The sequence below is a fragment of the Equus caballus genome, chromosome 14 (genome assembly GCF_041296265.1).
Source record: "Equus caballus isolate H_3958 breed thoroughbred chromosome 14, TB-T2T, whole genome shotgun sequence".
Classification (NCBI taxonomy): domain Eukaryota; kingdom Metazoa; phylum Chordata; class Mammalia; order Perissodactyla; family Equidae; genus Equus; species Equus caballus.
Window position 1 is genome coordinate 90,329,357 of NC_091697.1, and position 25,786 is coordinate 90,355,142.

The 25,786-nt window shown below is 38.9% G+C and overlaps 2 protein-coding genes across 33 annotated transcripts in view; both read left to right on the plus strand.

Annotated features, from left to right (window-relative positions):
* ARB2A (ARB2 cotranscriptional regulator A) overlaps positions 1-25,786 on the plus strand; it is a 383,076-nt gene that overhangs the window by 262,481 nt on the left and 94,809 nt on the right. The window lies entirely within an intron of this gene.
* On the plus strand, positions 13,972-18,761 carry POU5F2 (POU domain class 5, transcription factor 2). The gene is given in 2 exon segments (XM_070234580.1): positions 13,972-14,135; positions 14,138-18,761. Coding segments are annotated over 2 exon segments (969 nt in total). The 5' UTR covers positions 13,972-14,086; the 3' UTR covers positions 15,058-18,761.

The following is a 25,786-nucleotide window of genomic DNA, read 5'->3' on the forward strand; positions in this document are numbered from 1 at the left end:
CATATAGTGAATGGTGGGTTTTGAGTGGTCTCGAATATATGTCAAGTGATGGTTCCCACTTCTTTCTGTTAATAGTGTTTCCTACCAGTAAAATTAGCCAGTTAAAAACACTGAATATATTCAGAGAATTACATAATAGGTTAATAGGATCTATGTTTACTGTATAGCCCACATTCTGATTGGTTGGTTGGTTGTTGTAAAATGATGACAGCAAATATCTGCCTCACTTATCTTGTAGAAATGTTATGAGGACAATTTTTATAGTATCTGAAGGGATATTTTGAGTCCATCAGAAGGAAGACACTGTAAAAATGTAATGAGGTAATACATATTCTCATTATCATTTTAGAATTTAAGGCTATCATTTATCTTAAAACTGTTAATGATTATCTTAATCCTATAGGAGTGAAAAAGCATTTGCAGAAATATTCTCCCTTCCATTTTCCTGTCCCTAATTCTAGTTTTAAATAACAAATGACTTAATTATTCATGTTTTCCTATGTTCTCTGTGATATTGATAAGGGTCCCAAAATATTACACAGAAACCAGGTCACAGGAAGATAGAAAATATAATGAAGAAAACAAAAGGAAAACCAGTAGTTGAAAGAAAAATGTTCAGTAGGACGTAGAAATCTGGAAACAGTAAAGCTGAAAGCGACATCGGGGTAGCAGTAAAGGTGAAATTAGAAATGATCTTGTATGGTGTGCTGCTCCCCCAAAAACAGCTAATAGGATTTTTGGCTCTGTACGAGGAGACATTCCCCCAAGGTGAAAGGAAAGCACAAAATGAATGTTTGAAAACAGACAAGGTTACAGAGCATTGACATCTTCTGACATCTTGCAAGTCTGAACACAGCCTGCTTGGTTGGCACGTAGCTGACAGGCTGCTCTTTGCCAGACTGGTTCTAACTGGGGCTAGGTTTGGGTAAGTGCTGCTGCTGAGGCTCCTGTACTTTCAGCCCTCCCAAATGTGCTTCTTATGCGCCACTCTGGGTGTGAGCATTCAGTCTGCATGCATTCATTCAGCAAGTGTTTACTGTGGACCAGATATCGCTCCAGGTGCCAGGGACAGAGTAATGAATTACAGCTGATAAAGATCCCACATGGAGCTTACGTTCTAGTAAGGGTGACAGACAAGATAAATAAGGAAAGTGTATGTATGTTAGATAATGGTAAATGGTAGGAGAAATATAAAGCAGGAGAGAAGACCTGAAGTATGTGTATTTGGAGGGGAGGATTTGAATTATTAGAGAGGTGGCCAGAGATGGCTTTGCTGAGAAGATGTCATTTCTAGGACATTCCTTCTAGTCAGAATTGCCGCCACCTCCCACTAATAAAGACAGTATTTGCCTGTCTGTCTTTAGAGATCTTTTTCCTGGACTTTAGGGTACGTGCTCAGTTCTGAAATGTGTGCCGTTATTCCTTCCAGCAGTCTCTTGTTCTGGATCCTTGAAAACCTGCCTTTCTCATCAGACCCACTTTACCAGTCCTCTAAGGCTTATGGTAACCACAAAGCATAGTTACCAGCAAGTTATTAAGATTATTCCACTCTTCCTGAAGCGACTCAGAGAGAAAAGTGTAACACGTGTACAGCCCTCTGGGGCTCACAGACAAGGCTGCTTATGTCCGGAGGTGAATGGACAGAGCCTCTCCTGGCTGACCTGAAGGGTGAGGGGAAATCAGTCTTTTGACACACCTGTGGTCACTTTACACCAGACACACAGGATGGAAAACTATTCCACAGCTTCCTTTTCCCACCTACCATTAAAGAAACACCTGAACCTAGATTCACTCAGACTCTGAGGTACAGATGTCTGATCCTCTCAACGTGTTTCCTCCCAGAACTTTTATCCATCTCATTTTTCCTCACCCTTGTCATGGTTTGAGACAGGCTTTTCTCTATTATTTCGGCTCACCTAGAACACTTGATGTAAATCAGGGCACCTCAAAATTAGAAAGATAACAGCATAATTATTGAAAAAAGAAGAAAGGAAAAAGAAAAAAAGAACCATAGTAGTGGTCTTAGGAGTTAAGAATTAAACTTGAAAACTTACTATATTTAGATAATTGTTTCTTGTTTCTGGATTTAGAAGAAGGGAGCCATTGATAACCTGTACCTAGCTGTCAAGCCCCATTTCTCCACCAGAACAGAAATTGGAAAATTAGCAATTTCTAGGTGAATTTGAATTGTAGAAAACCTGCTAATGTAACTTTAATTTTTCTTTATTTAAATAGTCCAGATTGACTGTTTACACTGACTTAACTTACTGAATATTTGCTAAATATTCACTTCACTTTATTGCTGAAAATATGTCTTGATGAAATGACACTAGGGAGTTCTCTCTCTTCTTTGTTAATGAATAATCGCTTCCTTCTAAAGATAGCAATGAAAAATCAACAGTAATTTCTTCTAGAGTGTGGTGTCATTCAGAATGTGTAGACAAGTTGAGTTGTCTAATATATTTTTAGCCACAGCTCAAATTACTTAAGTGATTGAAAATCTCTACTTTGCTTTGTAAACAGACCTTAAAATTCAAGGCATATTAGATATATGATGCTGGACCACTTTTTGACTACACATACTGCTCAAGAATTGTGGCATTCCTCTTTCCATTCAAAGGATATATATTCTAATCCTTTAAGTGATGTTTTCATTAACTAAATAGCACTTTTCAGGCAGTTTTTGTTCATTACTGTAGAATTGGCCTTGTAGCTGTTATTCATCGGGTAGTTTCCCTATTCGTTGTTCTGTGCTACCTTATAATTATTAGTTAATATCAGGGGTGAGTATTCTAAAAGTTGACCACCATAAGTTCCTGTGTTTTCAGTGAATCATTCATTATAATTAGCTGGAATCAGGAACTCTGGGGAAATAACTGATTAGAGAATCATTTAAAATAACCTATCTAAATCTGTGATGTTTGTGTAGATCACCAATATTTGCCCTGATTATGTGTACTTAGTCAGGTCCAATATTATCTGTGATTTTGACTCTCTCAGTTTTCCAGTAATCACAGCGAATGTAAGTAGTCTCACTCCAGAAATCTCACTTTAAAAAAAAATTAAAAATAGCCACCATGTTTTTTACAGCTTTCTGAACCAATTTGTGAAAAATCCTTCCAAGAATTTGGCAGTAAAGGTGACAACTCTCCTTTTACTCAACTAACTCTTCCCTTTAAAGATAAAAAAATGTAAAACTAATTATTTTTGGAGTGCTTTTGGATAAATAACAAAATAATACGAACTTGCATTTGTACTTGAAAATTATGAGTTAATTTGGAATAACTACTGTTGCTGTCCCCATAGCAGTGTCTCATAGCTCTTAATGCTGTGTCCTAATTATTGGGAAAGTAAGTTGAGGACCAGTGATAGCTGAGGCAGGAATACCATACATTAAGTATTGACCTCCCTTCCCACGACTGTCTGTGCCTCACTTGTCCTCTCTTTCTCTTTCCCTCTGTCAAGTCTGTCTGGGTCACTGTTCTTGATGGCTCGCTCTGTCTGCATATTGCTCTCTGACTCTCTTTCTCATCTGGTTTAGTCTCTATGTTTGACTCTTTTCGTACAGTTTTTGCTTCCCTGTCTTCCTGGCTTCCAGTCTCCCTGACCTAGAGACTCATTGTCCTGCAGCCTCTAGAATCTCATCTCCCCCAGCCCGAACCCTGCCTGCCCCTGTCTGACCTGTGTGGTTTGCCTGGGTCCACTGCCCTTCACTTCTCTTTGACTGCCTGATATGTGCCTCCCTCAAGCCACAAGGTCTCCGCTCTTGCCCACACATTCCCAGTCTGCTCCCATCTACACACCTTCCCTGCCTGCTCTGTCTGTCTTGTCACAAGACATCAAGTTACCAGTGGTAAATCTGTCTGCTGGCAAAAATACCCCCAAAACATTCATCTTCAGATAAACTGCATTGCTTTCTAGAAGTGATTCAGAGCATCTAAAATAAATATTCTTTGGTACTAAAATGAAAATTCCAAGTGAACATTAGGCACCATAGATAGGCGAAATATTTTCTATTTATAAAATCTCAAGATGGTCTAAGTTGATTATCAGCACTCTAAAAGCAGGGGTTTATTTTTTAAAGTTTTTGAACCATCGTATTCTTTAAACTATTGTCCTTCTTTACAGGAAAATAGTTTTATTTGATGACAAATTTTGAGAAATAATTTGTGTGGTCAATGACTTCAGTTTTTAAGTATTAAAATTAACTGATATATGTTGTCTATTTTTGAGAATTGGTGCTAGTATTTCTGCCTATATTGTCTGTTAATATGCCCTTAAACCATATGGGTCTCACCCCAAGTATTCGATATGTTATACCAGTAAATAAAGCACTCATATGCCAGCTAGTTTACAGATGTTTTGAATAATCTCATGGCACAATCCTTGACAGAATTCAATTGTATTACATAATTTCTTAATTTCTAAAATACTATAGAAGTTACCTGTTGAAAATTTGGGCAAAGAAACATAAACATCATTTAAAACTTTGTATAGCAATGATCTCTATAAATGAGACTTTTGTAAGAGACCCTAAGTTAAAATTTTCTAATAACCTTCTAAAATCAATCTTGGCTTAGAGATTCTTATATTTTTAGCTAATATTTCAGTTGTTCTTTAAAAGCAGCATGAATTATTTCAGATTTTTACTTTTATTTCCTTTTAATAAATTGCCTTCAAAGAAATTTAGTCTTCTTTCTATTTTAATTTATGTTGCAAAGTTACCATACCTTTCCCGCTTAGTTTCCAGAGGGAAAGTGGCTAAATTTAAAATAAGGCATTGTTAATTGAAGGCCACAAATACAAATGATTAAATATAACCAATATGTGGGAAGGCTATTTGTGGAAGCAGAGGATATGCAGTTTATAGTGGAAAACACAGTCTTCCATAGCCGTTGTGGTGCGGCACTTCTCTTATGAAGGGATAATCCTCCAGTGTTATTTGGTTTTGCTTTTCTTCAGAAACAATATCAAGCATGTAAAATCCACATAGGCAGCAAAGCTTAAATTTTAGAAAATCCAAATTTAATTATTTTTACCAGTTAATGGATTACTTTAATAAATTTGTTTCCCCTAAAATTTGAGCCTGATTCCACATCTTACCCCAAATTTGAGTTAGTCTTGGTTCTCTTGAGGAAAGAAACTAACTGTAAATATTTTTACTTCCAATTCCACAAAGATTATTCAGCATTTAATATGTACTAGGCACTAGTCTAGACTCTTAAGGGTATAAATATTGCTGGCCATGACTCTTGCCACTCAAGGAGCTCAGAGTCTCCTAGAAAGAAGTCTTCTGTTTATTGCAAAGGTTCTCTTTGTTCCTAATCATAGGATGATCATTGAAATAAGTGGGGTAGGGAGGAACGTTAAGGACTTATGAACTCATTCAGGACCAATGAGTACCTCTTACTTCACTGGCACCCGGCTTTATTAGATGGTACCCCACTGCTATCTAAGAGTTAATGCATCTTCTGAAAGTATCCCCCTTCCTTCCACACTGTTATGAGACTTTTTACTCTAGATACATGTTCCAAATGAATAGGTTACTTGTCATTTCAAACTCTTTAATGGTAGTAATTCAGCAGTTATGAAGAAGAGCTTTGGATTTATCATGATGGTGGGAAATTTGTATTCTCCCAGAAATGTGGAAAATTAATTCTATAATATGGCCAGATGAAGATCCACAATCACACTGTCTACAAAATGGGGGATAATACTCGTACCATCTTACTGGGTTACGGTTAGAATTAAGTGAACTAATCCGTATAGGACTATTAATATAGCACCTGGCATATAGTTAGGACTCAGTAAATACAGGTGGTCTTCCTTTTGCACAGTTCCAATATATACAAATTTCTGTTAACATAGTTTAGTTAAATAATACCAATCCCCTGAAAACAAGGTTTAAATTACAGTTACTGCAATATATTAACTGTGAATGATTGCATTAAGTACAAATCTCTATGTAAATAACAGATGCACATCATGATCAGTGGCCAATCATATCACTTCTTTCAAAATCTGTTACTGACCGATCACGTCATATCTGGTATTCAGTTCATGCACAGATAGTACTCTCTTCCATTTTACAAAAATGGATGATCAAAAGAGAAACTTGGCCAACAAAGATGAAAGTGCAGCAAAGACATGAAATGCTGGAAGTGAAATTGGAAACTCTTTGTGACGAAAAAGATGAAGATGTCCCAGAGGAAGTGATGCTAACAGAAAAACCCTTCACATCAAATGAACTCTCAGAGATATTTCACGACACTGGGAGTGCGAAGGATAAAATGTTGGAAGCTGATCCAAACTTAAGAAAATGACAATTTGCCAAGGCATAGAAAAGATTTGCTTGTACCATATCGTAAGTTATATGATGCGAAGGCAAGCACCATTCAAACTACCCTTAATAAGTTTTTTACAAAGAAATAAAGCATTTTAATTCTCAGTGTTTCTGTTTTAAATTACAATGTACTAAATAAAGTTAGTTTTACTATTTTTTCATTCCCCCAATCATTTTTAGCTGACAGTACGAGGATTTTTAACATTTTGACAAAAAAACACTTAAGGTCACAGAACAGTCATAGTTTTTCCCATTGATTATTGTGGAATTATTCCATGGTTTCTGCTTGTATGGTCATTTTTATAGTCCCACACTACCATACAAAGCAAGGACTTCCTATAGTTATCAGTATTAGAAATTATTTGTTCAACAAGTCAAGTACTATAGTTTTAGAGAAATCACTCCTTGCCTTTCAATATTTGAGAATTTACAACTTTCTGTAATTTCTCTCCTGCTTCTGTCTTTGTATTTCTAGATTATCTAAGTCCTGATTCTAGTCATGTCTTGTCATAGGGTTCCTCTCAGAGATTCCCACTGTATCTTCTACAGAAGTACAGTATTTAAACACCTAAATTTTCCTATTCTTTAGTATTCTACCTTATTTCTTTATTCTCCTGAATCTGCTTAAATTGCAGTGACGCTTTCCCCTTCATTCTTCCTGCTAATGTCCTATTCGTCCATCCTCCCCTTCAACCCCTGAAAGCCTATCAGTTCTTTAATACATTGTCTTCCTTTCAAAATGACACCTGCCCTAGAACATATCCTTCTGAGAAACTTCTTTAAATTCATTAGTTTCTTCCTTACATTTCATCTACATTTCTGTCAATCATAAAGGATAATGTCTTTCTTGAATTTAAATTATTACAATAAATTCTATGTAAGCAAAATGTAAAATTCTAGCTGGAAGCCCAAGTTAACACTTGCCAATGATGTCATGATTGGCAACAAAATAAAAATTAAAAATAAATTCTGTCCATTTTCACTATGAACCCTTTTGTACTTCTTGAACCATGTGACTGTATAGTTGAATATTCAAAAAAGTAATGAGTGAAATTTACATTAAATAAATAATGATAATTGAAATCACGCTTTCCATTTTCCACTCACAGCTAGTTTGATATAATTGCTTACTAGAGTTCAGAGGCTTTCAGAAGATGAAACCTTTATCTGCCTGATGTTATCCACACACACATAGAGTGAAAAGCAGGCTTCTGGGAGCTGCAGTGGACTCTAGACCAATAAATGTGGATTTGGGCATGAGTCCTTTGCTCAGAAGAGAGCCTTGATAGCCTGGTTGGTTCTCTTTAAGACCTTTGGAATCATAGTGAGGTGACTTTGGAAGAGGATTCAGTTTTATCAGCTGACTTAACTGTCTCACTGTCTAAAGCCAAGAGCTTTGTCAGGTCTAAAATGCTAACAGTTTTCAATTTACACGTTCAGATAAAGTTACTATACTGGAACTTACAATTTTAAGTCTGGTACTACGTCTTGAATTTTCCATGGTCATTACTGCATTTCATATTACCTAATACAAGTGTTCATTTTTCCAAAAAAGGTGTGTCTCTCTTTGGCTTGTTTCAGTTTATAGATTCTTAAAGAGATTCCAGGGAAATTCACAGAGGCCCCAAACTTATAATGGTAATGGCACTGATATCAATCAATTTGGAATCTCTTTAACAAAAAATAATTCTCACAGCACCTAAAAGAGTTCTCTCCTGTAAACACATTCTATTCTACTTCTCATTTGCTTCTCTGAGCCCATGTCACATCCTGAATTTCTGGTTTCACTGGTCGTAAGCTGTCGTTTCTGTTAGGTGTATTTTACTATACAATATAATGGAAATATTTTTGTTAAACAAGTTGTGTGTTCCCTGCTCTAAAGTGTAAGCTGAGTACAAATTTGAATGTAGAAGACAGTGAGTGCACCATGACTAGAGTAATCAATGCAAGAACATCTTTAAAGCTTTTCTTCTGTAACAAGGGCAAACTCAGCTAAAAAGTTTGTTTAAATCCTGCTCGGCATAACAAGAACCTTTAAACTTTATCTGTCTGTGACTATCTATGAATACACCTGACTCATCACCTGGTGCCTTTCAACTCAGCACTCCTCACCTCAGCTGCTCTTCCTGCCTCATCCAGATATTTAAAATTCTTTGAGGACTTCTTGTGAAGGCTGTAGGGTTTTTATGCTTAATATTACTTTATAGGACAGAAACTTCGTAGTTCATGAATATCACAGATCTATAAAATGAAATGGAAGGATTTTCCCTATATACTGTAAATCTCTTTGTAATCTCTGTGTGGTTGTGTCATATCAGAAGCTTTTATTTCTAAGCAGCAATTATATCAGAGCAGTGTCATTTTTAAGTCCTTCATAATCTGAAACGAGGAAATTCTATGTTGGCAGCTCTACTACATTCCAGTTTTTCTCTACATATTTTATAGGAGTAAAAACATCTCGTGTTGCTGTTATTCACAAATGGCTGTCCTTTTGCCCATGCTCTTGTCCTCTGTTATCCCCTGTGCAGAACAGTGCTATTGCTATCTATTTTGTAATATCTCATAGAGCAATAAATGATTCTATTTAGTGATGACATTGATTTGATTAACTCCTTGTCCATGTTATTACAACTTTAATGTTGTTCTTGTGTGTACATTACCTTCAGGTATCAGTTTGTCTAACTGCATAACTTGTCTTTGATGTTTCACTTTGTCTTACACAGTTTTCTACTTAAAAATCTCCACAATGGATTAACAGTTTAATCATTTCAGTGTATTCTGAGGTAGTTTTCAGTTAACTAAATTGTCTTAATGTGTGGTGTTAACGCTTTCACTGTGAGGTGGGCGGCGTCATTCCATACATACTCAGCTGCCACAGTTTTGCTGGATTCCTGACTTTGGTCCCTGACTAATGTGGTTCTGAGGACCTACACTTGCTCTGCTGCTGACAGTGCCCTTATGCCCTGATGTCTGGCTGGTGCTAAGTTACTAGAACACCTGCAGAGTGGGGAAACTATCAAATTAGCATCACGTAGTCTGCCTTCTCCTCTCTGTTTGACTTGTACCTCATTCTTAGATGTTCTGGTCTAGTCTGTTGATTTAATCACATTCAAAAAGTGTGTTTTTTTGGAGACTCTGCTAGAGGAATGAAACTTCTCATATATTCTTGAACAAAGCCCTGACCTCCTTCTGGAGCGTGAGCAGCTTTGGGAGAGATGCATTTGGAGAAATAAGGAAGCACGGACCACCTTCCTGGCCAGTGAGATAATTGATCAACATGATGATGTAAACCAAAGCCAGATCTCCCTCACATCCAGGTGTTTTTATGCCCTTACTGTACTTGGAGCACTGTGGATAGCTCATGCATTAGCACACTGTTTGGCCCATAAGTACAAAATAAATGGTATCTGTAATGTCCATTTGGGAGGTTCCATATGCCCCAGGTGGAGAGCTAAGACATGAAACTCCAGCTGATTGTTTAAGGCACCCAATGTATCTGAGTGGAAAGGCAGTAAGTTCAGAGCAGAGGGAGATCACTGTGGTCCCGAGTGTTTAGGCAAAGCTTTCCCAAAAGATGAAACTTGAACCAAGCCCTATAAGGATGTTTATTATTAACTTTGCCTCCACTGTTTCTTGCTTCTTCTCATTAGTGGATCTTGGCAGTTGCTTTTGCCATCTTAGAATGGGGCATACTTAAGGAAAGCCTAATACTATAAATCCTGATACTTTGTGTATTTCTGCTTAAAACTTAACTTCTCTTAATTCCAAAGGGCCTAATAATAGAAAACTAGTAACTTCTCTTTGGGCAAATGTGGCTGTCCTGCTCTCCTGACAGTTTCTCTTCTCCCATATTTAGATTATAAATATACAGGGCCTGGGACCATGTGTTTCTTATCCTTGCTTTGTAATTCCCTATGGATAAGACTGGCCTGCTTCTTACATTGTAATCTAATCACTTACTAAGAGGTCTCTGTATTTGTTGAAGGTGATGGATTAGCCTTTCAAACACCCCAGCCCAGACGGTGCTGGTTGTCTTGGGCATTCCCATCACCTGCCTTCCTCTGATCTCTATTTCTGTTCCAACCAAATATGCTCCTGCTTTTTTTCCCTGATCACTCCATTCCCATAGCACATTACATATACTTTCAAGAAAATGTCAAGACTTCCTTTAAAAATATGGGCTATTTGTGACAGCACATACGCATAAACCAGGAGATAGGCACATTGGCGAATGAGATCTGATCAAGTACAGACAGAACCTTAATTGAGAGCACCCAAATTAATTTTGAAAACCATCAAGTTAATATAGCCTTACTTTTTAGTTTAGTAAATGTTTTTAGCTACTATGTTTTAACTCAGTAAACATAATAAAGCTTTCCTCAAATTCAGTTGAACTCACTCTTTTCCAATTTACTGAAAACATATTTATTCAACTATTGTTTTTAGACAACTAATGAACCTTTTCTCTGTGATTCTCTTTTGCAACTGGGCTGGTTTCAATATGTGGGCCTTAACTGATACAATAGGTCCTTTATTCCTCTTTGTGATCCACCTTTCATTCTGTTTCGCAGACGCTCCTTGGTTGCTTTGTAATTTTGAAAAAGTAGCATGTAGGCATACCTGGCAAGAATAGCTATCAGCAAAATGATTCTTAAGTGAAATTTTGTGTATTGTAAATTGTCTTTTCATAGACTATCATCTTGAAACCTAACTCAAGGCAAATATGGCCACCTTTACCATTAATGCTGCAGAGATTCATTTATTTGACATTAAACAAATATTGACTTCCCACTGTGTGTCAGATAAGTTCCAGGAGCTGAGAATCTAGCAGTGAACCAGACAGACGAGGACCTTGCTCTTTACCAGCACACATTCTAACTAGAGTTGTAGTGGAGATGCAGACAACAAACAAATGATCAATAACACAGCCTGTAGAGATGACAGTTGACTTCCTGATTCTTCTTTTTCTCTCTACCGTTGCTTCAAGGCCATATCTAAAACCTCATTGCCTGTAATGTTGAGATGAATTTACTCTCATAATGCTACTGCCCCCATCTAGTAAGAGGTGTTTAAGGGCCTTGTTCTAGTGCAGGAGAGAAGGGATGGAGAGGTGCCTGGGAGGGTCAAGTTTCTCATTATTAAACTGGAACTAAATGTGCTTTGCTCTCAGAATTGTAAAGGTAAGGATTCATTCACTCATTCAGCAAACATTTATTGAGCAGCCTATCAGTCAGGGTTCTATTATGTTCCAGGCTTTGTAACACCTACTGCATGCTGTTAAGTACCTCACACTCTAGTTGGAAAGACAGAGACATAAAAGAAATAATTACTGATAAATGTTATCATAAAAACATACATCAAGTACAAGGGGAGTAGCACAAAGCAGTAACTAACTCTGCCTGGGGGAAGGCTTCGCCATAAGGTGACTTCTAAACTGTGTCTGAAAGATGACTGGAAACACGGCATGCTTCATTTATTCAGGAAATGTTTACTGAGTGCCTTCTGTGAGCCAGGCACAGTTGTAGGCACTGCAGACACAGCAGTCAACTAGACACAGTCCCTGCTCTCTTGGCAGCAGAGAAACAGATAATAAACATATTAGACAAATAATTATATTAGGTGGTTAATAAAAGGAACAGAGAGTGATAGGGGGTGCTGTTTTAGATAGAGTGATCAAGGAAGGCCTCTCTAATGAGATAACATTTGAGCAGAATCCTGAATGATATGAGAGAATGAGACCAAGAAGCGCGAGGAAGCCATTTCAGACAGAAGGAACAGCATGAATGAACAAAGGCCTAATAGTCACGAAAAGCGTGGCATCTTTAGTGCAAAGTGAGATATTCTCACTAAGCCTGGGGTAAGATGGGGTGCAGGGAGTTGGGGAGAGTATGGTAGATGAGACTGGGAAAGAAGGAAGGAGGGGAGGGAGGGAGGGGCCAAATGGTGAAAAGCCATGTGTTCCATACTCAGGAATTTCAGCACTCACCTTGTTGATTGGGGGAAGAGGAGTTAAATTTTGAAAAAATTTTAAGAGGAAATGACATGGTGAGATTGTTGTTTGGTTTGGTTAGGTTTGGTTCAATTTTTGGAAATTACCTCTAGCAGCAGTATGCAAGATATACTTGAAAGGAGAAGCAGAAGAAGTCAGTTACAAGGTTATTATTATGTGGCCTGAATTAAAACAGTCAAATGAGGCTAGAGAGGAGATGGTAGAGTTCAGATGTTTTAGGAGACCCACTATGTAATATTTGGTGCCCTACAGAGTATGGGAAAGGTCAAGAACCATTCCTAGGTTTGAGCTTGGGTGACCGAGTGAATGATGATGCCATTAACCAGCTCAAGGAGCCCTAGAGGAGTGGCAGGTTTAGAAGTACAGATAATGAATTTGACTTGGGGCAGTAGGAAATACAGAACTGGAAATGAGAAGAGAAGTCAGAGCTGAAATACAGATTTGGCTGTTACCAGCATTTCATGGAAATTTAAAAAGGAGGAGGAGCAAGAAGAGCAGCCAGCATTGTAAGATACTGCAGAGAAGTTTAATAGGACGAGAATTTTTAAAAGCCCATCGGATTTGACAGTTGGAAGGTCAGCGATGACTTCAAGATGACCAATTTCAGTAGATGTAGGTGGGGCAGAACTACATCAACGTTGAGTTGGAGAGTGAAGGAGTAAGAGACTGGGAATGTCCAACCAAGGTCACTGTCTTTCTGTTTTCCCAAAGCTCCTCCTTGAAAACTTTGAACCTGAAGTCAGATCTTCTTCCCCCTCTCCCCTCCTTAGCTTTCTCCACCCAGGGCCTAGGACTCGATGCCTGAGCTGGCGACATGATGGAGGGACAAATATTCTAAGATCTTTGGGTCTCTGATGGGAGATGGGCCGGGGATAGGGGAACCTGGTGTAGGTGAGTCAGGTATTTAGAGAGCATCTTCAATGGGAAATAGCCAGTCCAGAGACCTGTCTCCAGAGGGGGAGAAGGATGGTACATGTAGGTCTCTATTGTGTGTGGAAACTCTAGACCTAGAAGCTAAGGTAGGATGGAGAGCAAAGGACTTGAAAGAAAGATGGAATTAGTCAAGAAACTCAGTCATAGGGAGAGAGTGGAAGCTGGCAAAGTGTGTGGGTGGGGGTAGATCTGACAGTAAACTGATATTAACTAGAAATTCAGGCAAGGATGCTTAGGTTTCTTAGGGCACAGGGACTGAAGAGGTGCAAAGAAGGCAGTACTTGTGACCATAAAGATAGCAGTGAGGGGACAGTTGATGAACTGAAGGGTAGTTCCCAGCAATACCTGGCATATAGATGTCGAACAGATATTTATGAAGTGGAAAGGGATGTTCAGATTCTGTGGAGGAAAGGGATTAGATACCAGAGTTCCTGAAGAGCTGTAAGTAGATGCCTAGGTTCCCTTCAGGGAAAGGATGGAGGCAGTGACTCAGGGATCCCAGACAACTTGGAGGTACAAAGCCCAAGAGGGAAACTTGCACCCCGGAGGGAGTTGGAAGCTAAGTTCAGAGTAGGGGACGCACTCCCTTAAGCCACGGGACGCAAGGAATTGCCACTGAATCTACCAGATTTCTCCACCACCGCCTGTGCACACCCATGGCCTCAATTTCTCTCGCCTGCACCGCTATCTCCGCCCACTGAGGGGCGGGGCTCGAGGGCAGGGCTGGTGGCTGTTGGAAGCCTCGAGAGCTGTCAGTTCCTACCAGACTCCCTGCTCCCGCTGGGGTGTGGTCTTACCCCATGGCCAGTCACAGGCCCTCAAACTTCTCCCCACTGCCAGGCAGTGGCAGGGACGGGCTGACCCTCCCATCTCATTGAGCTCCCAGGCGGCCCCTGGTAGGCTGATGGTCTGGCCAGGGGTCGGGCCAAGGGTCTGCCCGGGCCCTGGGGTGTGGAGGGTGCCCCTGGGTGCCCTGCTGTATGAGTTCCTGGGCAGGATGGCACCCTGCGGGCCCCAGCTCACAGCTGGCAGGGCGGGGGCCTGGTTCCCGGGCCCCTCCGAGGCCGCCTTCCCCGGGCCATACATCGTCCTTCGCTGCATCCCAAGGTTGGCGCTTCCAGAAGACGTCTCTGCCATTGAGAAAGAGATGGCGCAGCTGGCCAAGGAGCTGAGGCAGAAGAGGATGACCCTTGGGTACTCGCAGGCCGACGTTGGGTTCGCCGTGGGGCCTCTTTTTGGAAAGGTCCTTAGCCAGACGACCATCTGCCGCTTCGAGGCCCAGCATCTCAGCCTCGCCAACATGTAGAAGCTGCTACCGCTGCTGAAAATGTGGCTGGAGGAAGTGGACACCGAGAACCTTCTGGGCTTATGCAACATGGAGACAATCCTGCAGCAGGCTCGGAAGCGGAGACGGGCAAGCAGGGAGACTCGCATCGGAAACTCCCTGGAGAGAGTCTTCCTGCAATGCCCAAGGCCCACACCGCAGCAAATCAGCAGCATCGCTGGGCAGCTCCGGCTGCAGAAGGACCTAGTCCGAGTTTGGTTCTATAACCGGAGCAAGATGGGCAGCCAGCCAACCAATGATTTCTCCCCACCAGAGGAGGTGGGGGCAGCTGGCTCTCCTTTCCCAGGGGGACCAGTGTGCTTTCCCCTCGCATTGGGGCTCCATTTTGGTTCCCTCCACTGTGGGGGCCCATACTTTACACCCTTGTACTCCTCCACCCCGTCCCCTGCGGGGGTGCCCTCCTCTCTGCCCCGACCACCACTCTAGACCTCCCCCGGCTTTGAAACTGAGGGGCCTGTCCTTATGGGGGTGGCCATACTAGTCCCTGAGGTTGATTACAGGGCTTTTAGCGTCAAGTTCTCCATTCACTGTGGGAAGAAGTTAAGAGTACTAGGGGATGAGGGTGGGAGTTATTTGGGAATATTATGGGGTCGAGGTTGAAATTTATTGCTGCTTTGTGTTTTTCCTCTTGTTTTTGCCTAGCAATGGTTTTAAGGTACATTACAATACTTAGATGGTTTCGGATATTTGGTTTCTCTTTTAATTAATTGAAAATTGTGTCTGTTACTCCTTGTGGTGATCAGTAAACATAAAATTTATTTTTTTCTTATAAACACGATATTGAGTGAAAAATTCAAAGTCACAGAAGACTGTTTCAGTATACCATTTGTGTCAACAACGAGCAGCACTTTGTGTAAACACAAACACGAAGTCCAGGAGAATAGTTTCCTTCAGGGGAAGGTTTGAGGATGAGATAAGAAATGAGTACAGGGAGCCCACCCAGAGCGCTGGCTGAAACACAAGTTTTCTTGTTCTTTGCCTTTCTTGAAAGATGCATTTTTTTCTTATTCACTTTTTCATTTAGAATGCCCCAGCTTTAAGTGAGGGTCTCAGTTCAACCCTCCACCTTATGCAGGCAGGTTTATTGCCTGTCCTGCCACACACAGTTGGTGTATTTCAAACCCCTTTGTTACTGAGATTGGCAGCTCAGCCCCAACTCCAGCTCTCGTTTTCAGCTCCATTTGGTTTATTCCCTGGGAATTTCCCTTACTTTCTTTTGAGCTCAGATGTGCTTTTTTAGAGGAAATTAGTGATAGGTGATCCAACATTCCCTGGTGACTTCTGCAATGGTACATCTTAATCAATTTTCCAATCTCTCCTATGAAATTGATCTTTTCCAGTTTTCTGCTTCTGCATTGGTCAGTTGGGGTCATTATACACTAAACAGCAATCATTAATCCCTCTCTATTGTCACATCTGCTGCCATACACTTGCATGTGATATTTATTGTATAATTCTATCACTCTTTATTATATCTGAGTTTATGTCTTCTTCTTTGCTAACTAATCTTGTCAGTTTTTTCCTTCTCTGCTTTTTTCTCCTTAATCAGTCTTACAAAGAATTTATGTATGTGTTTTCAAAGATCAACCTTGTTGATTTTTATCCTATTTATCCTATTTACTACTGTTTTTATTTCCTAATTAGTTGATTTTAGCTTTTACTTTTATTAATTGCTTTTTTCTAGTGTCTTCTGTTTTCCTTCAATGTATATTTTTTCTTCTTGTCAGTGCCTGAAGATAGAACACTGACAGTACACATAGGTTAGTAAAGGGAAGCCAAACTTCAATTGCTTGGCTTTAGATTCAGTGGGTGACTACTCACTTACTCTTGGACTATTCCTCTAAAAGTCACACAGCACCAGTCCCATTCCTTCCTTTTGCTAGACAGCTCTTCTGGAAAGCCTTGGAAGGGCGATATTTCTGCAGAGGCTCAGGCAGTGTTGAATGCCAGGATGGACAGTTGTGATTGCGCTGTGAGCATTTAGCTCCTAAAAGCTGTGAGGAGGCTCTGACCCAGGCTCCTCCTTGAGTTCTTCAGCCCCTGCAGATGTGGAGAGACACTAACGGGCTCTCAGTGTCAGGGAACAGTTCCACGGGTCTGCCTCAGCACCCTGCATCATTCACACAGCTGCCACACCTCTGCTTAGGTGAGTACTGGTGTGTGTCTCTGATCAGCCTTCACATAATTTAAAATGAGATTTTCCATCACAGGTCCTCTTGACTTGAATGAAAAGAGAAAAGGCTGGGCCTTGATATTTAAAGGATTTCATATTTTTCAGAGATTTAAGATTGATGGATATAAACCTTAATAAGATCCCTCAAAACTGATAAGGAACCACCCTTAGAGTTGGGAGAAAACCAAGAGTGTGTTGTCAGTGGTTAACAGTGTCAAATGTACAGAGATCAAGTAACATAAGAAATCAGGCCCGGTCGCGCAGTGGTTAGGTGTGCACATTCTGCTTCAGTGGCTCGGGGTTTGTCAGTTCAGATCCCAGTGCAGACATGGCACCTCATGGCAAGCCATGCTGTGGTAGGCGTCCCACGTATAAAGTAGGGGAAGATGGTCATGGATGTTAGCTCAGGGCCAGCCTTCCTCAGCAAAAAAAAAGAGGAGGATTGGCAGCGGTTAGCTCAGGGCTAATCTTCCTCCAAAAAAAAAAAACTAACATAAGAAATCAAATAAGATATATCATTTCACTAATAAAGATGTCACTGGTACCTTTAGTGAGAACAATTTCAGTGGAGTAGTTAGTGGAGGCAGATGCCAAACAACAGTCCAAAGTCTTCATCTTTGCCAGATCCCCCCTTCCTCAATTAAAAACATGAGTTCTAACCACTCGCTCAATAGAATCTTCACTGTCATTCTGAAAGTATTTCCTTTATCTTGTGTTTCCTTTAGACAAGTCAGGTCTTCTTAACCTGAAGACGCTAAACTCCTCAAGAGTATAATCAGAATTGTGTGTGCATACGTGTGTTTTCTTTAAAGATAGGGATGATAGCCTTCATCATATTTTCAAAGGGGACTATGACTCTTGTAGATCTACAGTTTCAGAATTTAACAAACACCTTCCATTTGGCCACCTTACTTTCAAGATTTTCCCCTGCCCGGGCCCTGTCTAGTAGGTAATTCCCAGTTTTCTTTGAATTTGTATTTTCTGGGTATCTCAGTGTAGTATAAAGGCCCTGAATCACTTCTTGCATAAGTCTTTCACATGCAGACAAAATGTTGTATTCATTATTGGCTTTCTTGTTCTTATATTTTTATCAATCCTTGGCACTTTAATTTGATTCCTATCATAAAGAACAATTTCTCCTCTTCCTGGAAGTTTTTCCATCTATTGTCAAAACTTTGAAGTGTTAGGTTATCCTCCCTTATTTTAAAACATTATCTTGCTCTTGAAATAGCATCTGTTTTCTATAATTTCATATTTTTGAAATATATATACTGTACATCTTTGTTTATTATACTAAAACTATGTCACAGGGATTTATTTTTCAGAATAGCCACTTTTGTTTATGGCTTTCTTCTAGAAATAGTCTTGCTTACTAACCAGTATTGATTTCCTTGACAGAATCTATTCATGACGAATTCTTTTCAGGGTGCAAAATTGTATTTTCCATATAGAACAATGTTTTTAAGATGAAAACTATAATGCCATTCAAATAAAATCCTAGTGGAATGTGGGAGTGGTACTTAGCAAGGTGATTCTAAACTGAAAGAATGAAAGTTAGGGAAATAAGGAAATTCTGAAGGTAAAGAGTTAGGGTAGCCTTGTCCTACCAGATGTTGTGAAACTACAGTAATTTAAACAGTGTGGTGATGATGATGGACAAATTATCAGAAACAAATATTTGGCTATTCCGTTCATGGGAATGTGAAGTGTACAACCTTCGTGAAAGGCTATTGGGTAATTCATATGGGAAGTTCTTAAAATGTGCTTTCACTTTGGTCCATCATTTCAACTTTTAAAAATTTTTATAAGCAAATAATTGTATTTGTGTGCAAAAATTTAGTGATAAGGGTGGTCATCACAATATTTTTTTTTTGTTTTAATAACAAAAAGTTAGAAACAACCTAAATGTTCAACAAAGGGTTAAGTAAATAAAAAGAAACACCATATACAGTAAAAAGTGTGTTATGGAACTACAGTTTTTGACAAACAGAAAGTTCAGAATAGATTGTTGAATGAGACAAAACAGTTTATTAAACTTTATATCAGTTTTTATTTTTTAAGGAAAAAGGTATATTACATTCAGAAAAAAATGTGTATATTGGTCTTGTTGGTGATTTTTAAAAAAATTTTGCTATATCTATTATACGATTAAAAAATCCAAGCAATATCTCTAAAGGAAGGCTCTAGGAAGTCTAGGGTTCCTAAAAATATTTGTTCTTTCAGCCTTTTTTGTCTCTAAAATGGTAATTTCTCATTATAAAGCAATATTTTAGGATAATAAATCTGACCTTTTCATTTTTAGTCTGATTTGTAGCCTCTGTAAAAGAAAGGCAATTCTCTAAATGGAGGAGTATTGGGACATATCAGTTAGGAAGACATTGCTAAAAATTAGGGGTTTTTTATTTAATCAGATGCCCATTAATGTTAAAGAGCTCTAGTGTAGCTCCGTGAGTGAAGACACCTGCCATATGTCTGTTTTCCTGCACAACATGGTAATTTACAATTACAATTAGTGTGTTTACATACCTCAGTGTAGTGAACCCATATTTAGAATATAATGTAAGCCCAGATCATTTTCATCTTTCTGAATGTTTACTTTCAATTTTAAAAAGCATTTGAAAATATCGAAATCCTGGTTTTATCACAGTAGAATCCTCCCTGCTTGTCATATTTGAAGAAATGAAATGAACAGAAATGAAATCTGTGGATTTCTAGGTTTGAAGGCAGGGTCAGTTCCTGTGATTACAGCCCCAGCCAGTTGAAAGATGAACCGTCATGAAGTAAATCCACCCCGATATCCGGTAAAATCCTTAAAACAAGGCATTAGCGTTATCTTGGTTACATCAGAAAAGAGAAACATTACAAGAGGCTTTGGGGGAGATTGACGTTTTACCTGAAGCGCTGCCTCCAGAAAACAATCCAGCATGGAGGGCCTTTGGGCTGCCGCTCCACCACCTCACTTTTAGCTGGGAGCTCTGCTGTGAATTCTGCCAAAGGCAAAATTAGCTACTTTGGCATTGAACGTAGGCTTCTTAGTTTTCTTCCCCCAGCTTCCAACAAAATGACGAAATACAAAACAGCTTCATTTATTGCTATTGACTCTTCTGCTGACTGCCTGCCAAAGAGGATGGTTGGAAGAGGAAAATTTGAGGCCTTCCTGAGAATTTACTACATTTTAAATTCAATATTCCCTTCTAAAGCTGTGCAACCTGTTATGTCATTTCTTCTTCTCTCAAAGAAGTAACTGTATTATTTAATAATTAGTCCTCTTTTTCCTTCTAGGATGTATTGTGTAGACTTTGTTTTAGAAGTCGGTACAGAGGCCAAGACAGTGTATCAGATGCTTTAAGTTGATTTATTATCTTAGAGTGAAGGATGATGCTCCTGGAACAGTTGTAAAACTTTTAAGATTATTGAGTAGTGATCAAATCTTAACATATGCCTTTTTTGTGGAAAGAGAATTTGTTTCAATATTTCATGTATTTGTTTGCTGGGGCTGCTGTAATAACGTACTGCCACTTAGGTAGTACTGAAAATAAACAGAAATCTATTGTCTCACAGCTCTGGAGGCGAGAAGTCTGAGGTCAAGGTGTCAGCAGGGCTGGTTTCTTCCGAGGGCTACGAGGAAAGGGTCCCTGTTCTGGGCTTGGAGATGGCCACCTTCTCCCTGTGTCTTCACAGTGTCTTCTCTGCGTACATATCTGTGTCCAAATGTCCTCTTCTTACAAGAACACCAGTCATTGGATTAGGGCCCACCCTAATGACCTCATTTTAGCTTGTTTCTGTAAAGTTTCTGTCTCTAAATAAGGTCCCATTCTGGGGTACTTGGGGTTAGGACTTCAACATATGAATTTTTGTGGAGAAACAGTTCAGTTCATGACACCAACCTAATTAAAATTTAAACTAGATTCAATTATTTGTTAATGTATATTCATTCAATAATTGTTAATTGAGTACCCTATATAGCAGATAGTGTCCTAGTTGCTGAGATGCTATGGTGACCAAAAACAAGCTCATCCTGCCCTCATGGAGCCTAAAGTGTGATGAGGTATCCACATTAAACAAATAAACATGGTGACAACTTGTAATAAATACTGTGGTATGTCACATATTGGGGGTCTTCACGTAGAATTATAGTCCTCCTGTTATATAAGTATTGCTTCTGATAACATCAATTATTAACAAATATTCTGAACCAGAAGGATCTGCAGAGGAAGTATGATCCTATAATCAAGGCATAGTTTGAGAGACAGGCATTTCTGGTTTCAAATCCCAGGTCAATAACCTGCTATCTCAGTGACTTAGAATGAATTACTTCTTTCATCCTCAGTTTCTCATCTGTAAAGTAAGTCTAGCAATCCACAGGTTGAGAGAGTTGATAAAGGGATAAAATTAGGTAATATAAAAAGAAACCCCTAGGACTTCCCTTTTATACAGTAGACAATAATTTTTCCCTCCATTGTGTTTCCACTTGTCTGTGCTTTATTTGTACCTCATAAGTCACTCTTTTGCATCCCTCAGAACTTGCACTTAGTAGGTGCTCAACAATTGATAGTCAAATTTGAATAAATGAAAGCACAGAAAAAGTAGAGACAGTAGTCTCAGTTGCCAGGGAACTTTCTATTCTGATATTAGGAAATGACATTCGGAATTGTAATAATTGGAAGACAGTTATAAAGTCCATTTCCATAGCTGTCAAATGACAGCTAGGTAAGGGAACATATGATAAGGTTTTGACATGAAAGATTTAGATAAAGACTTTTTGAAAACCCATATGGCATTATATAATTGAAAGGAATGATCTCTGAAGTTGTTTCTAACCTATAATAATTGTATGAATCTCCATGAATAAGAACAAAACAGGGCACCACAGATTGAATGTAGAGGCTATGAGATACAGAGTCTAGGAATGTACTAAGTGGGATGACTCTGGTCCTTGTGATTCCCACTTAACCTTTCCTTCTGAATCTCCTGCTGTGGTCTCAACCATCTCTCCCGAAAGCAAGCCCAATTCTGCCTTTATTCATACTATTTCTTCATTGAATGTCCACACTCTCTAGCTTTTCTGTTCAATACCTACTATATTAGTTTGTTAGGGCTGCTGTAACAAAGTACCGCAGATTGAGTGGCTTAAAGAACAGTTCGTGTTTATTGTCTCTCAGTTGTGGAGATTCAAAGTCCAAGATCAAGGTGTGGGCAGTGTTCGTTCCTTCTGAGGGCTGTGAGGGAAGGATCTGTTCCAGGCCTCTCTCCTTGGTTTGTGGGGGCCATCTTCTCTCTCTTGTCTCTTTCCATCGTCTTCCCTCTATGCATGTCTCTGTGTTCAAATTTCCCCCTTTCATAAGGATATCAGTCATATTGGATTAGGGCCCAGCTTAATGACCTCATTTTAACTTGATTACCTCTGTAAAGACCCTGACTCTAAATAAGGTCACATTATGAGGTACTGGGGGTTAGGACTTCAACATAAAAATTTGGGAGGGAACACGATTCAACCCATAACACCTACCACTCTTGATACAGAGAAAATATGGGTATGTGTTGAGAGGAAGGTACAGGAAGGCAGAGGGAGTTGTTAATTTTTTCCTACAAAGGAATTAAATAAGAGGTGGTATGATGGAAAGGAAAGAGCATTAGCCATAGATCCCAGATCTGCATCCTTTCTCTAGGCCACCCACACAGGTAATATCACCACTCCAGGGTACCACCTCAAGAAAATTTCAAGAAAAATAGCATTTCTTCCATCACAACCAATAATTTTATGGGCTGAAGAGTCACTGTAGCTACTTATTTCTGTCTGTCTTAGGAGCAGAACAATTGAACTCTCATCAGTGAGATTGTGAGGGATTGTCTTAGGAAGAAAATTTTGAATATTTTGATAAAGATATGATTCTTACTTTCCCCAGAAAAATTGATATGTGAACCTATTGAGAAAGCCCTGTCACTTCCTGCTAAGCATTGTCAACCACTAATTTCATCAAACTAATGTAACAAGACAGTCAAGTGACTTGCCTTTAATTTGTTGTGATTGTGTTATATTTATGAAAAGCAGAGCTAAAACAGCTGAGAGCAAGTGTTTAGACGCTGATTGTTTTCAAAAATAGTTTTAAGAATATTGCTAAATTTAAGTAGACACCGAGTAAGTTTTCTCAGTATATGAAATGTAAATCATTCTTTCTGTAATAATAAGTTGTTAAATGCATGCAAATATTATAAATGATTACCTCATTTCAAACGTATTTTTATGGCATCCGTCTGCTTGCTAAATATGTATTACCTTTGAGATTTAAACTAGAGAGAAGAGGTGGGAAAAGACTTACCATACAAGGATTTATTGTGTTGTTCTTTTCTCTCCTGAAAAGGTAATCACACCAACACTATAGGTAGAAAAGAATGTTCTGCATCGCATCATTAAAGTAGTTAATCTAAAGCCATCAATTTTTGTCTTCTAGCCCAAGAAATTCTAAGTAAAATACTAACAAAAATGTTATGCTTTTAGATGAGAAGTGAAAGAATCTTTATCCTTTTTATTTGAGTTTCCAGAAATGGCACACTCCATAAAAAAATGTATCATTTTTATTTTTAAACTGAGTTTCTTGCATTAGTCAGTAAACAATTTATTTGGTGAACGTTCTCTGTGCACATATATACACCATGTGAACATTTAGGAAACAGAAGGTGCTTGAATTTGTGAGATTTAAATATTTTCTCACAGTTGATACAGTGATATTGCAGTTGAAATAAAACCACATATAAATGAAATACCACTTTCTACTAAAAAGCAAGTATAGATTTTCTATCATTGTTTTAATGAGGACAATACTGATTTTTTTAATTCAATGGAACATCTTATAAATCTTTAGCGTGTTTACCTCCATATCCATTCTAACACTCACCCATAAAACTCCACCTGTCCTAATCACAGATATGCGTATACATTTAATTACATTATCTGACTACCCAGACTTTTATACTGCTAATATTCTTGCAAACATTATTAAATTTTGAAAGTGTAAATAGAGCAATGATTTGATTTCTCGCTTGTTCTTCTAAAAACATATGCACACATATACTAATATTCATGTTTTAAATACATCATGCAAAATATGAGCTATTTAATCAAAGGTAATACACCAGAACGTGGCAAGCAAAAGGATAACGCCCAGCATAGCAGCTTTTGGCCATCTCCCAGACTTCCTTGCTGTGGCCCCAAACCAACTCCTGCTCTTCCTCCAGGTCCCACATTCTCATATAATCATAAGCAGTATCATTATGCCTCTGTACTTCCTCAGTGATTGAATATCTACTAAGTGCCCATGAAGGACTAGGCACTGAGGATTTAGAATTAAACAAGGAACACGTAGGTTAGATAGAGGAAAGACGTGAGAAAACCCATCACCTCACCAAGTGGCCAGCGTTAGAGGAATGAACGAAAGAACAACAATGAGAAAGGCACACGTAACTCAGTAAGGGATATCTGGGAACATTCTAAAGAGCAGGAACAACCTGAGCTAAGACTTGAAGGATAACTAGGAGTTAAGTGGAGGGTATGAGAAGAGAGAAAAGGAAGACCAAAAGTCAGGAGTGGGAGGAAAAGTGAAAGGAGTTTGACTGAAAATCTAGGCTCTGATTAGTTACTGCAATTGAAAGTTAAATGTAGTGGTCAAAATCCTGTCAGCCATAGCAAAAATGTTACATAGTTCTCAGCAGAGCACATGGACTTAACCACTACACCACTGGGCCAGCCCCTGATCATTTCTGTAATGGTAGTACTTTTGTTGATGTTGTTGTTGTCATTTAAAACACAAAATCATTTTTCGTCTGGCTTGTTCTGTTATTGACTTATGCCTGAGTCTTAATACTAAGATCTAAGGTTCCAAAGGTCTTTCTTCTGGGAAGTAAAATAATTTAGTACTGACATAAAAAGCTCCCTGATGATTTGCTTTGGCACTACTGATCAGCAAATCTAGAGAAATTAATGGTTAGCAGATCCACTGGCTTATTCTTCTCAAGATTCAGTTGTCTCTATGAGGCTTTTGATAAAAAGCTATTCATCAGTTCCTTTAAGTTTATTACAATATCATAAGAAACATTGGGAAGAGTTTGGTAATTGAAAAAAGCCATTAGGCACCAAAGACAGTGTCTAAGTCATAACCTAGCTGTCTTTGTTTACAAAAAAAATCTGATTAGGAACCCTGTTTAGGGCCAGCCTAGTGGCATAGCAGTTAAGTTTGCGTGCTCCCCTTCAGAGGCCCAGGGTTCTCTCATTCAGATCCCAGCCACAGATCTAGACACCACTTATCAAGACATGCTGTGGCAGGTGTCCCACATATAAAGTAGAGGCAGATAGGCACAGATGTTAGCTCAGGGCCAGTCTTCCTCAGCAAAAAGAGGAGGATTGGCAGCAGATGTTAGCTCAGGGCTAATCTTCCTCAAAAAAAGAAACCCTATTTGGTTTCTAACCACAGAACCCAATCATACTGTCTCTGCCCACAGCTCACCATGCAAGACAGTATCTAGCATGATACTAGAGATAGACTAGTTTTCAGTAAATTTGCATACCAAACAATTGACTTAAGATAAATAATTAATTTGTGTTTTGTTCACATATGAAATAAAAATGATTGATATAACATACTCCTATACAGAGTCATTCTAAGAATCAAAAAAAACCTTCATAAGAATTATTGAAAAGTACTTAAAGCATAAAGAACAATGCAGTGCCTAATAATACTCTTTTTGTAAAATTAAAAATCTATCTATCTTTAGTTATCATTAAGTCCAATGTTACTTCCATCCATGAACGTTGAAATGCTTTAACACATAAAGTAATCCTTACAATGCTTTCTAAAATGAGTCCTTAGTATCATTGTAGGATTTGAATAAAATTAAATTTTTTTCTCAAATCATGCAAACTCACCAATGTCAGAACCCATCAATAAACGCATGAGATACCCATGCTTTGTCTTTAAAAACTGAGTG